The sequence below is a fragment of the Muntiacus reevesi genome, chromosome 1 (genome assembly GCF_963930625.1).
Source record: "Muntiacus reevesi chromosome 1, mMunRee1.1, whole genome shotgun sequence".
Lineage (NCBI taxonomy): Eukaryota > Metazoa > Chordata > Mammalia > Artiodactyla > Cervidae > Muntiacus > Muntiacus reevesi.
The window spans coordinates 53,135,832-53,151,003 of record NC_089249.1 but is presented as its reverse complement, the minus strand read 5'-3'; the positions used below and the strand labels follow the sequence as shown (position 1 = coordinate 53,151,003).

Sequence of the window (15,172 nt, the reverse complement as noted above, 5' to 3'; positions counted from 1 at the left end):
ATTAAAGCACAGGTCCAGAGGACACTGGGGGGAAGGACGGCCCCGACCATGCACCACATCCCCATCACAGCCCTGACCACTAGACCATGGGCTCCGTGATGGCACTCCAGTTGGCCTCTGGCCCACACCCAAGTATACAGAAGATGCTCACTAAGTATGTAAGTAAATGAATGAATGAGGCAGTTGTCCATTCTGTCCAGCTTCCTGGGCGTGGGCTGAGAGGTTTTCTGGGTTGCTGGGGCAGGCCCATTTCATGGAGACTAGAGGGGGACCCCTGTATTGCTATTTCCTCTTTGTTCGCAAAACTCCAGCCCCAGGAAGTGTGAAGAAATAACACAGAAAGAGGAAGAGCAAAGCTGCCGGGGTCCCTGTGAGAGCTGGAAGCCCCTTTAGTGACCAGTCCCCATCACCTCCCATTTCACAGATGGCCCAAAGCAGTTAGCATGTTGCTTCTACTCTGCGAGGCCACCAAGGCAATTCAGGTCACAGCCAGGAAGCGGTGTTGCGGGGGGAGCAGCAAGAGGGCTGGGTGAGGGGTTCTGAGTCCCGGGTCCTGATTTGAGCTCCGCCACTGACGGGCTGTATGATCCAGGATGACTGCCCTGCCCCTCGTTTCCTCCTCTGCCCAACAGTCAGGGGTCGGGCAGAATCCCCCCAGCTCAGGCCAGGAGCAAGGCCAGACAGACACCCCCTCACCCCGTGACACCCGGCTTTTCAGGAGCCAGCAGGAGAAACTGCAGAACCACAGGATTAGAGAAGCACTGGCCCCAAGCAGCCTGGTCTCCCTCTCCCGCCTCCCGCTGCCCCAGGCCCTCGGCTCTGACCTCACCTCTCTGGAGGCTGAGGGTGATGAGAACAGTCTGTTTGGCAGGTCGTGGGGAGGGGCGGGGCAGGGCACGTGCTCCAGCTGCAGCCAGGCTTCCCAGCAGCCTTGGCGGGTCCCACCCCTTGCACACATCTCTCCCGCCCGGGACCCTGGAGATGCTCCAGGCCCAGCTGACTTCTGTACCTCCCTGGCCCTCTTCAGTGCCTCTCTGGCTCCAGCTCCTGGAAGCCTACCCTTTCTCCCAGGGTGGCCAGCCCTTCAGACCCAGGTGGACCTTGCCTTCCGAGACTATCAGAGTCAAACTGCCATTTGCCCAGAGAAGGGCAGTGACCTTTTCAGGGCATCCTAGCAAGTTGAAAGCAGAGCCCTGGGCTTCTCACCCCAGGACTGTCCACCCACCCAGGTCTCCAAGCCAGAAGGTGGCCCTGCTGCCCAGCTCCTCTAGAGCCCCTCTTCTCAGTGACCCCATGACAGAGCCAGCATTGGTCTGGATGACTCCAGAGCTCATCTCAGGACCTCAGCCCACCTCCTACCTGATTTCCCTTCCCTTCCCCGCCCTGTGACCCACACCCATGACCCAATGACCCAACTACCGAGTCGGCCTGCTTCTGATCAGTCAGTGAGTCTTGGCCTCTGCTTCGTTCTGATTCCTCAGGCTCCTTTGATTGTAACTGGAGATAAGAAAGAATACAGCTTAGATTAGGCTATTTCCCAGGTTCTATCCATCTATCCAACTTCTTATCCATCCATTCATCATCCATCCATCTAACTTCCATCTGGAAAACAACATCAGTTAGTCCATATATCCATCCACCATCCAAAATCTACCCTACATCATCTACCTACTCATCTATCCAACATTTATTATCCCAATATAAAGTGAAGTCGCTCAGTCGTGTCTGACGCTTTACAACCCCATGGACTGTAGCCCACCAGACTTCTCCGTCCATGGGATTCTCCAGGCAAGAATACTGGAGTGGGTTGCCATTTCCTTCTCCAGGGGATCTTCCCAACCCAGGGATCGAACCCAGGTCTCCCGCATTGCAGGAAGATGCTTTAACCTCTGAGCCACCAGGGAAGCCCCTCATCTATTCATCCATCCTATATCCATGTATCCTTCCTTAATCCATCCAACATCCATCTACCCATCCTACCAACATTCATTAACCATCCAATATGCATATTCTACAACATTTACCCATCTATGCAATATCTATCTATCCAATGCCCATCATCTGTTCCATTTATCACCCATCCATCCACATGCCCATCTGTCATCCATCTGACATCTCTTTCTCATTTGTCCAACACATGTAATTTATCCATCACCCATTGACACATCTGTCATCTATCATTCATTCATCATCTACCCACTGACCTACCCACCCTCCATCTGTTTCTTGTAGGCCCTCAAGCATCCATATATTCACTGGTCAACCAGCCACTGAGCTGAGCTCCTCCTTTGTGTCAGGCCCTGGGCTAGGGGCTGGGCGGATGGAGATAAAGTAGGTGCAGCTCCTGGCCACATGAAGCTCATGTTTTTTTAAGGAAAAATGGCAACAACTGAGCATGACCAGATGAAGAGAAGCAGAACTACCAAGCCCAGAATGGAAATATCACTAACCCAGGGGTGGGGTGAGTATGCAGGGAAGGCATCTCAGACAGAGCACCTGGTCTGAGACTTGAACAAAGAACATACACATACATACACACAATGGAATATTACTCAGCCATTAAAAAAGAATGAAATAATGCCACTTACAGCAACGTGGATAGAACTAGTCATTAGCGTACTAGGCAAAGTAGATCAGAAAGAAAAAGACAATACATGATATCATTTATATGTGGAATCTAAAATATGACACAAATGAACATATCTGCAAAACAGAAACAGACTCACAGGCATGATTTGTGGTTGCCAAGGGGAGAGGGAGGTGGGGAGGGAAGGATTGGGAGTTTGGAATTAGCAGATGCAAACTATTATATATAGAATAGATAAACAACAAGGTCCTACTGTATAGCACAAAAAACTGTATTGATTATCTTTTGATGAGCCAGAATGGAAAAGAATATGAAAATATATATGTAGGGAGGGCTTCCCTGGTGGTTCAATGGTAAAGAATCTACTGCCAATGCAGGAGACATGGATTCGATCCCTGATCTGGGAAGATCCCACATGTTGCAGGGCAACTAAGCCTGTGCACCACAACTATTGGGCTTGTGCTCCAGAGCCCGGGAGCCACAACTTCTGAGCCCACATGCTGAAACTACTGAAGCCCACGTGTCCTGGAGCCCATGTTCCACAACAAGAGATGCCACCGCGATGAGAAGCCTGCACACTGCAACTAGAGATTAGCCCCCACTCTCTGCAACTGGAGAAAAGCCCATGCAGCAACAAAGCCTCAGCATAGCCAAAAAAAAAAAAGAAACAAATAAAAATTATTTTCAAGTGAGTTGTTTGTTTTTTAAAAAGAGTATAACTATGTTACTTTGTTGTACAGTAGAAATTAACACAACACTGTAAAACAACTATAAAAAAACAAACAACCAACCTTGGGCTTTGGAGTCAATACTTTGGTCTCGTTTCTCTTGACTTATACATGAGCTTCCCTGGTGGCTCAGACGATAAAGAATCTGCCTGCACTGCGGGAGACCTGGTTCAATCCCTGAGTTGGGAAGATCCCCTGGAGGAGGGCATGGCAACCCACTCCAGTATTCTTGCCTGGAATCCACATGGACAGAGGAGCCTGGCGGGCTGCAGTCCATGGAGTCATAAAGAGTCAGACACGACTAAGCAACTAAGCACATACATGTGTGAGCCACGGCAAAGGCTGCATGCGTCTGGCACTGTATCTAGCTGAGGCACATATGGCTAAGTGTGTAAAGCCCCCAGCCCGGGGAGTGAACCCTCCCCTGTCATCCACGGGGGAGGCAGCGTGGGGCTGCACATCATGGAGATGAGGAGCGTTTGTATGAAGGAGCAGGAACCTCCACATTGCCCCAGTGCTGCCTGTCCCACACTGCCGATGACCAGGACCAAGAGAAGCTGGGTGTCAAAATATGCTGCGTCCCTGGAGAGCTGAGACCAGGTTGCGGGGTTCTGGTCTCTAGGACACTTCCCATCTTCAGATAAACGCTCTGGGCAGCGCTGCCTCTGTGACCCTGGCCCTGGGCCAAAGAGGTAAGGCAGGGACTTGGTGGGTACCTACTATGTGCCAGGCACTGGGCCTGTTTTCCATACGGGCCCCCATGGAAGCAGCTGTCTCAGCAGTGAGCTCAGACCAATAAGCATTTATACAACTCCTTCCCTGTGCCTGAGAGGTGCTGCAGGGGCCAGAGAGGGGTAAGTGAAGCCGTCCTGGACTTTAAGGAACTTGGAATACTGCCATGGGGAGGGGACGTGACCACATTGGCTGCAGTCCCAGACAGGGCCAGGTAGAGGACACCAGAACGCAACACAACCCAAGTATTATAGGGCCAGAAGCAGAGAAGGCCCTGGTCAGTGCCTCTTGTGGGAGGCCTCAGGGTGATCTGCACAGAGCAGCCCAGAGGGCCACCCCTACCCCAGCCCTTACTAGCTGTGTGATCTTGGGTGAGTGGCTTAACCTCTGTGTCTCAGGCTCCCTATCTGTAAATATTGCCTTTCTCATCAGATTGTCGTGGAGAATAAATGAGGAAAATACCATAAAGCATTCAGATCAAGATTTAGCATGTGGTAAATGCTCAAAGAAAGGGCTGGGTATTATCGCTGCAGTTTGGTGGTAGGGACAGGTTTTGGTCAGGAGGGAGACGATATGCAAGAGCTGAGGGGTGACCTTTCAGGACACTTGTGTCGGGTAGGGCTGACTTTCCGGCTGTCCCTTGGAAATGAGACTGACTTACCTCCCGCTGTGGCGAGCTGGGGCCCTCTGCAGGGCTCCTGCTCCCCAACTGGCCCTCCTCCAGACCAGTCGTAGCTGAGGATTCTGGTTCGCTTGACACTTTGGTCTTTGGCCACTGGGTGGAGATGCTGGCGGGGCTGGACGGCTGGGCGGAGCTCTGGGGCCACTGCCCGGGGTCGTATCCATTGACTAGGGCAGCCCCTGCCCCTCCTTCAGGCTGGCTTTGTCGATCTTGCTCCAGCTCCAGGGTACCCTTGGTGCCTGGGAAAGCCTGGCCAGGGCCAACCCAGTGTCTCGCTGGGTCCTTGTGGAGCAACTGGGCCTGCAGGAGCTCCAGGAGGCCCTCCCAGTCCAGCCTTGGAAGACGGGAGGTGAGCGTCGGGGAGCTCACGGGAGGTGAGCAGGTGACCTGCTCTGAGCGGGTCCATGTCCCCTCCCTGGGTACCCCGAGAAGGCTCACCAGGTCCCTCCAGTCAAGCTCAGGTCGCCTCTCGGGGTCGTGCAAGTGTGGGCAGGCTCCCTCAGCGCCCCTGCCCACGGCTGGTGATGTCTCAGGCCTCTGGGATTTCGAGAACTCCCTTGGGCCTGCCCCGGAGTTCTCTGTGGGGCTCACAGGCTGGCGAGGACTGGACAGCTCCTGAAGGCTGCCCCAGCCCCGCTGAGCTGACCTGTGCCGGGGCTCCTCCAAGGTCTCTGACTGCCACCTGTGGCCAGAGAGGCCACCCAGCAGGCTCCAGCTCTCCTCAGACTCCCTGGGAGGGCCCCTCCACATTCCCTCTGGGGCTCTGGCAGCTCCCCGGCTGGACTCCCCGAGTCCTTGCCAGCCTCCCAGGCCTGGGCCCTCCTCCTGGCTGCACCAGCCTCTCTCCAGGCGTCTGTGCGGGCTCCGGGATCCTGGTGGCTCCTCCTGACTCCGCCACCCTCCCGCGGGCTGTCTTGGGCCCGCCTGGCCACGTTCCAGAGGTCTCTGTGTCTGCTGTTCCCTCTCAGGAGTTCTGGCTGACGTCCTCGGGGGCGGCGAGGACCCCTGGAGCCACCGGTCCCCCTCAGGCCGCCTCTCTGGGCTCCTGGAATGGGCTTCTGTGCAGCTACGTCGGGCTGGTTCCGCCTGCTTCGTGGGGGGCTTGGTTACCTGAGGATGAGGTGAGGGGGTGGGTGAGGCTCCAGGCCCCTGGCTGGGTGGGGTCTGTCTAGGAGGACAGGCAGCTGGGGTCCTAGCCAGGCCTCAGGGGAGTTGCAGCAGGCAACTCTCTCCTCAGAGCAGGCTGGATTAAAGCAGGTCAGAGAGTACCCAGGACCCCTGAATTCCCTTCCTGGGGGTGTCAGCCCTTCCCTCTCACCCACCTTCCTCAGTTCCACAAAGAGCTGCTCACTTTCCAACTTCCCCCGCAACCCCCCTGCCCAAGATACTGATTCCAACCTGGGCTCTCAGGGGCCAGAATCTCCACCACCAACACCCCATCCCCTGGGTGGGCCTTGCCGTCTAAGAGCTACTTTAAACACACAAATCCCCACCCTGAAAGAGATAGCCTGTAGAGCTTGACTGACCCATGCGAGGTTTCCCTGAAAACTTCCCAACTTGGTAGATGCCTAATGAAGGAAGAGGGCAGCGAGGAACGGCCATCTTCAAGATGGATGAACTGGGGTCTGCCTCATTTTTGCCGACTCTTTGGGAGAGAGAGGAGCCGGACACCCATGATTGGGACTTTGACCCTTTCATAAAGAACCTCCCTCCCAGAACCCCCACCCAGCATCTGGGGGAGGGGGAGAAGCAATGGCCCACCCCTTGGGGGTAGAGGGGCGCCCCAGCAGGCTGGCTGTGCTCACCTCCCTGCTGAGGGCAGGGCTGGACTGTCTTCGGAGAAGTTGGCTCTGACCTTGGCTGGGCCGCTGCGACCGCCCCTCGTCCCGGGCCTGGAAGGCCCCCGGTGCCTCGGACTTCCTATGAGCAAATGCAGCCGCCCCTCTGAGGGCCCTTGGGTCTGTCCCACTCCCGGAACCCCAGCTCCTCTGTTCCCACCCCCAGTGGCAGATTCAGGGACCCACTGCAAGCTAGATGAAGGGTCCGGAGTGAGGGAGAAGCCTCTCAGGGCCTCAGTTTCCCCTTCTGCAAAATGGGGATAGTAGTCGACACCGCCCTATTCTACCTGCCTCATGGGGCTGTTGTGAAGATGAAGTGAGAAAAGGGGTGAGCAAAAGTAGGGGGCTCCACCCTGGCCTTGACCACCTCCTGTCTCGCTGAGTACTTCCTTTCTGGCCACGACCCCATGAGTGGCCCACAGCTCACCCACAGACAGTCTCAGCTGGTCCTTGTGGGAATGAAGATTTATTCAGCAACTACTGTGTACAGGCACTGTGCACACATGATCTAATGGCAAACATTCATGGAGCATTTCCTGGGTTCCAGGCTCTTGTGCTATCTCACCTCATCTTCTGCAAGCCACGCGGTGGCAATCAGAGATGCATAATATCATATGCAGCCTTGTCCCATTCTTTTTGCCCTCTTCCTGCCCATGTGGTAAATTTTGGACTTCTGAGGCCCACCTGTTTTCCCCCTACTACTAACAGGTTTGCAGCCATCCTAGCTATCAGTAAAAGTGCTCTTAGCAAGATCAGAAGAATGAAATATCTCCTCTTCTCCACAACTCCAGAAAGGCCAACATAAAACCATTCAAGCAAATGTCATTTCTAAGACACCCAGACTTTAGGCATTGTCGCCACACCCAACAAAGATAACAAAGATAACACCCCTAAGTCCCTAGTTTCAGCTAGTTGTCTTGCTTAATAGTTGGTAGCCATCGGCTATTAATATTTAACGTGACATCTCTGTTGAAGTGTAGGAACACTGAACAGAATCTGGGCACATCTCTCCCCTCCCATATATAAGACCTAAACCACTCCACGGGACATTTAGGATATTTATTGCAAGAGGGTTTGAGAGTCAGACTTCATTTAAATTGACAAATGAAACTGTGTCTCTGGTGGCTAAACCACACCAGGAGGAGCCTGGGAAAGATGACAGGTGCTGACCTTGACCAAGCCATCAAAACAGGAAGAGGAATCTCTGCTCAGGTTTGAGCAAGGACCTGTGCTCTGAAGTCTGCCTCTAGTTTGGAGACTAGGCTGAAACTCTATAGAGGTCTGGAGAATAAAACAATTATGGGCTTGGGCTTTGTTCTTGCGTTATGGCTTTTGTCAATGTCATTAGAATCAGATCCATAAACTAATTTGCTGTTGTAGCACTTCTTAGCATGTGACTCACAGGGGACTGAAGTTCCCTACTCTGGAGTGTTTCTGAGCTTGAAGGCTGCCTAATCAGGTTTGATTTTTTAATCCAATTTGAAGTGAGAGAGGTTCCTTGCTCTGTGAGATCTGAACCATAGAATGAGTTTCTCTTAGCACCAGGAGCCTCTGTGAAGTAGAAACTCCAACACTGACTAGGTGGGGAGAATGGCAGAAAAGACCCTGTGCGGCTGGCGAGGCAAATGTGTGTTCATTTTCCATATAAACTTCAGCATGTTAAATGAGTATTCCTTCTGAGATGTTCCCCCCATGTGGGATGGAGAAAGGAGTGAAGTGTCAAGAAGATTCTGAGTCTTCGGCTGAGACCCAGCCTTTCTGATGCAGAAACAACAGTGTCTCCCTGGGCCACCTGTTCCTCAGGGTTGGTGTGGCTGCACCAAGAGCGACAGAGGAAATGCGTTTCCTTTGAAAGCTTGGATGGGCTCTTCCACTTGCAGAGTATATTAAAGGACAACAGCTGTCAAGTCTAGCAAATTCCGTGAAGGCTCTGTTTTGAATTTAAGAGACTAGGAAATCCTTACGATTCTAAGACAAGAGATTCCATATTGTAAAGCAACTATACTTCAATTTAAAAAAAAAAAAGATTCCAAAGGCATTAAGAGGGTAGAAAGTGAAGATGTCAAGCCAAAATTCCTAATGTTTCAATGTGATAGCCCTTTAAAGAAAAATTTCCAGGCTCAGTGAGAATGATGCTTAGAGTAGATGCTGGATAAGTATGTTGAATGAATAAATGGGAGAAAAGAAATGAATTGCTTTATAGCCACCCGTTCATGAATTTCAGCCTGTCCCTTACAGATACTTAAATAGGTTTTCAAATTTTATCTTCAGAGGACAAATGGTTTCCTACTTGGAAAAAATACCATACATGAGGGAAAATGTTAATTACTTAGTAGAGTTGTAAAACCTTGGTTAAAAGGTAAATAATCTACTTTAGCAAAACATATATGTTATATATACAACTTTTATATATCAATCACACCTCAATAAAGCTTTTAAAAAAGATAATCTACTTCAAAGGGAGCAAAACAAAATGAAGAATCTGTGTAAAAACAATTAAATGGTTAATCAAACTATAAACATAGTCCAGACTTCTGCAACAAATCTTTTATCTCTCTAAAAGTTATCACAGTAGGAAAAAAAAAAGAAAATTCACTTTTGGTTTAAAGACCCTGCTGAGTTACCAGATAAAGTCAAACGTATGCTAACTGACATTAGACCAAAAAGAGTTATGGAACTTCCCTGGTGGTCCAGTGGTTAAGACTCTACCCTTCCATTGCAGGGGACTGGGTTTGATCCCTGGTGGGGGAACTAAGATCCCATATGCCATAAGGCGTGGCCAAATGATTAAAAATAAGTAAATATCTTTTTTTTTTTTAAAAAAAGAGTCATATTAAAAGGTCAAAGACAAAGGGGGTTTGCAGGGCAGTGAGACTACTCCGTGATACGCTGCTGGTAGACACATATCATTAAACATTTGTCTGAACTCAGAATGTGCATCGCCAGAGTAAACCCCGCTGTGAACTATGGACTCTGGGAGATAATGTGTCAGTATAAGCCTATGGATGGTAACAAGTGGACCACCCTGGCAGGGGATGCTGATAGCAGAGGCAGCTCTGCACCTGTGGGAACAGGGTCTACACAGGAAATCTCTGTTCTTTCCACTCAATTTTGTTGTGACCCTTAAAACTTCTCTAGAAAAAATAAAAAACTAACAAAAGTTGTATTTTACACTGATGCTGGAGCCCACAAAGGTTGTCGCCTGGGTAGTAAATGGATAAAACTTTTTGGGAAAGGAAATCTGAAGAAGAGATTAGATTTTTCATGCAGATTCAAATCTAAGAGAGAATGTTGTCTAAGGGACAACAAAGAGAGGAATTGTGGCTGCAAAACATTACCCGCTCCTTACAGTGATAGAAATGTTCTAAAATTAGGTTGTGCTGATGGTTGTACAACTTGGTCTCGGTAAATACGCTGTAATCTATTGACTTCTACAACCGAAAGTTTTGAGACTTTCAGACCTACATGTTTTTGGTTCTCTTGACCCTAACTGGGGGTTGGGTCCCTAACTAATTAATTCCAGCCTTGAGCCTTAAAGACTATGAGGCTGGAACTGCTGATGAAAATCTCAGCCGGGTCTGGAGGAAATGTTTCTCCTCCCTGAGGTTGTGGAAAAGCAGATTCTCTGCTGGGTCTTAAACACCCAGGTGAATGGAGCCGATGACCAAGGAGATTCGTGTGAGGCTTGGACTTCAGGTGCTATCACCGTGTCCCAGAAAAGGTACCTTGAATTTCCAAAAAGTCTGCCATCCTGTGGGTTCTCTTATTTAAGATATATGGCTCTGGCTATATTATTTTCAATAAATTTATTTTTATTTATTTATTTGGCTGTGCCAAGTCTTGGTTGTGGCATGTGAACTCAGTTGCAGCATGTGGAATCTAGTTCCCTGACCAGGGATCGAACCCAGGTCCCCTGCATTGGGAGCACAGAGTCTTGGCCACTGGACCACCAGGGAAGTCCCCTGGCCATACTTTTAAATTGACATCTCTGTTTTCTGAAATGTATGGGACCCATGAGTTTTGTTTGCCAAGGGAGAAAAAAAAACATGGACTCTTTTCTTCTCCCCTCACATAAGGTGGAAAAAGTAAGTAAATAAACCTGTGACTCTCCAACGAAGAGTTTGACCTCATTTAAATTAATGTATTAAAGTTCCAATTTTACAGATGAGGAAACTGAGGCTCAAGTAGGTTAAATCACTTTACTGAATCACATAGGTTGGGGAATGGCTTTAACCCAGGATTTGAACCCAGCCTGCCTGACCCTCGTCTTTGCTCTTAACTACTAGGCTATGTGCATTATCATCTAATTGTCAAAAACAACTCTTGACATGTGGAAACAGAGAGGTGGAGTGACGTGCCCAAGGTCACACAGCCAGTAAGGGGCAGGCGGAGGGTCTAAACCCTTTCCTCATCTGGAACCTAGGCCTGTGGACTTTCCACCTGACCTGTTGCCAAGCCTCCTCCCCAGCCCACCTGGACCCCGCCCTGGGCTCACCTGCGCTCTTGCCCGAAGAGGCGCTCCACCTCTGCGCGGCCAGGGCTGCGGGTACGGCCCCCGTTGCTGCCCTGGGGCCCGGGCTCCCTCTGCACCAGCCTCCTGGCGGGGGGCAGATCGGCCAGCACGGTGTACTCCTCCCTCTCCAAGTTGTGCCTGATCTCCCCCAGGGGTGCCGAGCCCCAGGAGCCCCCCGAGCTGCCCGGAGGAGGTGAGGGTGCCAGGAGTGCTAGGTCACTGGGCGGGTGGCGGGGTGGGGAGGAGGCGCGAGGGGCATCCCGGTGCCCGATGCACACCTGAGGGGGCAGCATTGGGGAGCCACGCAGAGAGTCGGTGGAGGGGGCCAGGCTCTCCATACTTGTCCCAGGGGGGTCCTGGAAGAAGAGGGAGGGCTCGGGGGGCTGGCGTGGAGGGGACGAGAAGGAGGGTGCGTCGCGGTGCCCAATGCATACTGGTGCGGGGATGGCAGGAGGCTCATGCAAAGAGTCCATGGAGGGGATGAGGCTCTCTGTGCTGGCTCTGGGGAGATCCGGGAACAAGAGGGAGGGCTCGGGGGCATGGCGGGGCGGGGAGGAGGCCTGGGGTGCATCGCGGTACCCAATGCACACAGGTGGGGGGAACTGAGGAGGGTCATGCTGGGGGGACTGGTTCTCAGTATCCAATGTGTCCGGGAGGAAGGGGAAGGGGTCAAACTGGGTGTGGCGGGGAGGTGAGGAAGCCCGGGGGGCATCCCGGTGTCCAATGCATACAGCTGGGGGCATATAGGGGGGATCATGGTGGGGCGATTCACTCTCAGATGCATGGAGGTCTGGGAAGAAGGGGAAAGGGTCATGCTGTAAATAGCGAGGAGGCGAGGAGGCCCTAGGGGCGTCCCGGTGCCCAATGCACACAGCACATGGAGGCTGGGGGGGCTCGGAAGAGGTCTGGGGTGCACGATGGGGAGTGGGGTGCAGAGGCGAGGACGTCCTGGAGGCACCGTGGTGGCCTGGGTTATGGGAGGTGGCAGTGGCCCGGAATGGTGAGTTGTGCTGGGTGGGTCCAGAGGAGGACTGGTGTGAGTCCCGCTGAGCTGGTCTAGCAGGAGATGAGGTCTGAGGCCGGTCGCTCTGGGTTGGCCGGAGGGCAATGGATGCCCAGGGAACCTCACTTTGCTTGGAGCGAGATGGGGAGGAGGTCCGGGGGCCATCGCTCTGCGTTGGCCGGAGGGGAAAGGAGGCCCATGGGATGTCTTTGTTAGTACGGTGGGGAGAGACGTTCCGGGGATTGTTCCACTGAGAGGAGCGATGGGGAGAGGATGCTCTGGGATTGTCTTGTTGGGTGCAGCCCTGACAGGTGCTTCCGGGGTTTTCCCGCCGTGAGGAAGAGGATTTGGGATTGTCCTGTTGGGTACAAGAGGTTTTAGGGTTGTCCCTTTGGGCAGAAGAGCTTCTAGGTGTGTTCTGTGGAACACAAGGTCTGGGGGTGCCCCGCTGGGGAGTACAAGTCGGAACAGGAGCTTGAGGGTTGTCCTGTTGGGTGTAAGAGGCTCTGGAGTTGTCTTGTTGGGTGGCTCTGGGGGGAGAGGAAACCCGAGGATTATTTCGTTGGGTCGATGAGGTTCTGGGGCTGTCTCGTGGGACAACTCTTGAAGGAGAGGTTGCTCTGGGGGTGTCCCGCTGTGTGGAAGAAGTCTTGGAGGCGTCCTGTTGGGCGGACGAAGTTCTGAGGTTGTCTCGTGGGGCAGCTCTTGAGGGGGAGGTTGCTCTGGGGGCGTCCCGCTGTGTGGAAGAGGTCTTGGAGGCATCGTGTTGGGCAGACGAGGTTCTGAGGTTGTCTCGTGGGGCAGCTCTAGAGGGGGAGTTTGCTCTGGGGGTGTCCCGCTGTGTGGAAGAGGTCTTTGGGGCATTCTGTTGGGTGGACGAGGTTCTGGGGCTGTCTCGTGGGGCAGCTCTTGAGGGGGAGGTTGCTCTGGGGGCGTCCCGCTGTGTGGAAGAAGTCTTGGAGGCATCATGTTGGGCAGACGAGGTTCTGAGGCTGTCTCGTGGGGCAGCTCTTGAAGGAGAAGTTGCTCTGGGGGTGTTCCGCTGTGTGGAAGAGGTCTTGGGGGCATCCTGTTGAGTAGATGAGGTTCCAGCGTTGTCCCGTTGGGTGATTCGGGGGGGAGAGGAGGCTCGGGAGGTCCCGCGTCGTGGGGAAGCATCCTGGACTGCGTTCCTTGGGGCAGAGCGATGGACAGAGGAAGCCTGGGAGGTGGCACTTCGAGGACCGCTCTGTGGTGTCGCGGGGGAGGCCGGGGTCGGCCCCGACCCGGATCGCTCCAAGGAGAAGTACCCGCTTTCTCCCCGGAGCTTGGCCCAGTGCTGTCCGGCGCTTCGGTTCCCACCTCCGGAGCCTAGAGAGAGGAGGCAGCTTCAAGGCAAGTGGAGAGGTCCAGGCGGCTCCCACAGCCTACCTTTCCTGGCCCCCTGGGACGGATGACTGGGGAAGACCCCATACCATCTCCTTGGAGGCGCTCACACACCTCTGCCCCTAGGAGCAAGCAGACTGCAGGAGGGCTTAGGTACCCCCTCAGGCTGAAGTCAGGAGTTTGAAATTGAAAACCAGGCAGACTCGGTCAAAGTGGGGTGGGTGGTAGAGCCAAAGGTCATATAGTGACCTTCAGAAAAGAAGCACTCTTCAACAGCAGTTTTGAAAACCGCCTCTGTGAGCCCAGAGAGGAAGAGCTGGATCTCATAGCAGCTACCAACAACTTTCCATTTCTGTTCTACTTCCTGCAATTGGATTCCCAGGACTCCCTCCCTCCCTTCCAGTGAGACTCCTGTGTGACAGGTCTAGAAATTTCCTTTTATGAACCGGCAGCAATGGCCTCACCTGGGGGGGTTGCTAGAAATGCAGGGTCTCAGCACCCCCACCCCCACTGGGCACACTGCATCAGAATCCACGTTTTAGTAAGATTCCCAGGCCATCTGCACACACGCCACAGTTGAAGAAGCCTTGATCTACGGGATTCGCATAACTTCCCTATTCAGCGAGGGACACCCATCCCCACGAAGGGGCAGCATGATGGTGGCGTCACGCTCCACCCCCCTCAGTTCCTTGGTCCCAGGCATGTGGTAGCCACCAGTCCGGTGCACGTATGTCCCTGGGTTGGTGCTTCAGAAGAGAAGTAAAGGCTAGTGTGGCCTATCTTGACGGGGCCATGACCACCTTCATTAAAGGCCATGCTTCATAGTCCCTCTTCTCTGGGAAGTTCCCTGGTGGCCCAGTGGCTGGGACTTACTGCCTTGGCCCAGGGTTCAGTCTCTGGTGGGGGAACCGAGATCCCACAAGCCGCATGGCTTGGCCAAAAAACAAAAAAGGAATCCCTCTTCTCCTACTTTGAAACTTCCGCCTCCTCTAAGCTCTCTGAGATGGTATCACTGAACCCTAAGTCTCTAGTACCCTTCAGGGGACTGGAACCACGCACAGAGCGGCACTTAAAGTTTTCATCATTGGGAATTCCCTGGTGGCCCTGTGGTTGGGACTCGGCATTTTCACTGTCAGGGCCCGGGTTCCCCCCCTTGGTCGGGAAACTAGGATCCCGGAAGCAGGCATAGCACTGCCCCCAAGGAGAAAATTATTTTGCCGGTTGTTGCCTGATGAACTGATGTCCCATGACATTCCAAATCCGCCAGCTCCTCTCATCTACCTCTTCCCACCTCCCCGCTCTCAGTCTCCCTCCTGTCTCACCTGGAGGGTTACCATAGCCCTCCAACATGTACACTCCGGGCACAAGGTCATTATCTACCCAGGGAGATCCTTTCGAAAAGCAAACCTAGCTAGACCACCCCAGCTTACAAGGAGACTCAGCTATCTCAGATGGGAGAAAGTTCAGAAGACATGTTGATTAAATGCAATGTGGGATTCTGGATTTGGTCCTGCAACAGAAAAGAGACATTTGTGGGGAAAAAGGTGAATTCAAAGAAAGTCTGTAGTGGGAATTCCCTGGCAGTCCAGTGGCTAAGACTCCACACTCCCAACGCAGAGGACCCAGGTTCGATCCTTGGTCAGGGAACTAAATCCCATGTGCTGTGGCTAAGAGTTCACAAGCCTCAACTAAAAGATTCCACATGCAGCAACTAAGACCCAGAA

General features: G+C 52.8%; 1 protein-coding gene and 1 non-coding gene across 2 annotated transcripts in view; both read right to left on the bottom strand.

The window, feature by feature from the left end:
* Positions 1-15,172, bottom strand: part of TRIOBP (TRIO and F-actin binding protein) — a 57,174-nt gene that overhangs the window by 29,901 nt on the left and 12,101 nt on the right. The window contains 4 exon segments of the mRNA XM_065943655.1: positions 1,420-1,497; positions 4,709-5,839; positions 6,535-6,649; positions 11,063-13,433. Coding sequence (XP_065799727.1) covers positions 1,420-1,497; positions 4,709-5,839; positions 6,535-6,649; positions 11,063-13,433 — 3,695 coding nt within the window.
* On the bottom strand, positions 10,451-10,523 carry TRNAG-CCC (transfer RNA glycine (anticodon CCC)). Its single transcript has one exon. It is a non-coding gene; the product is annotated as a tRNA-Gly (tRNA).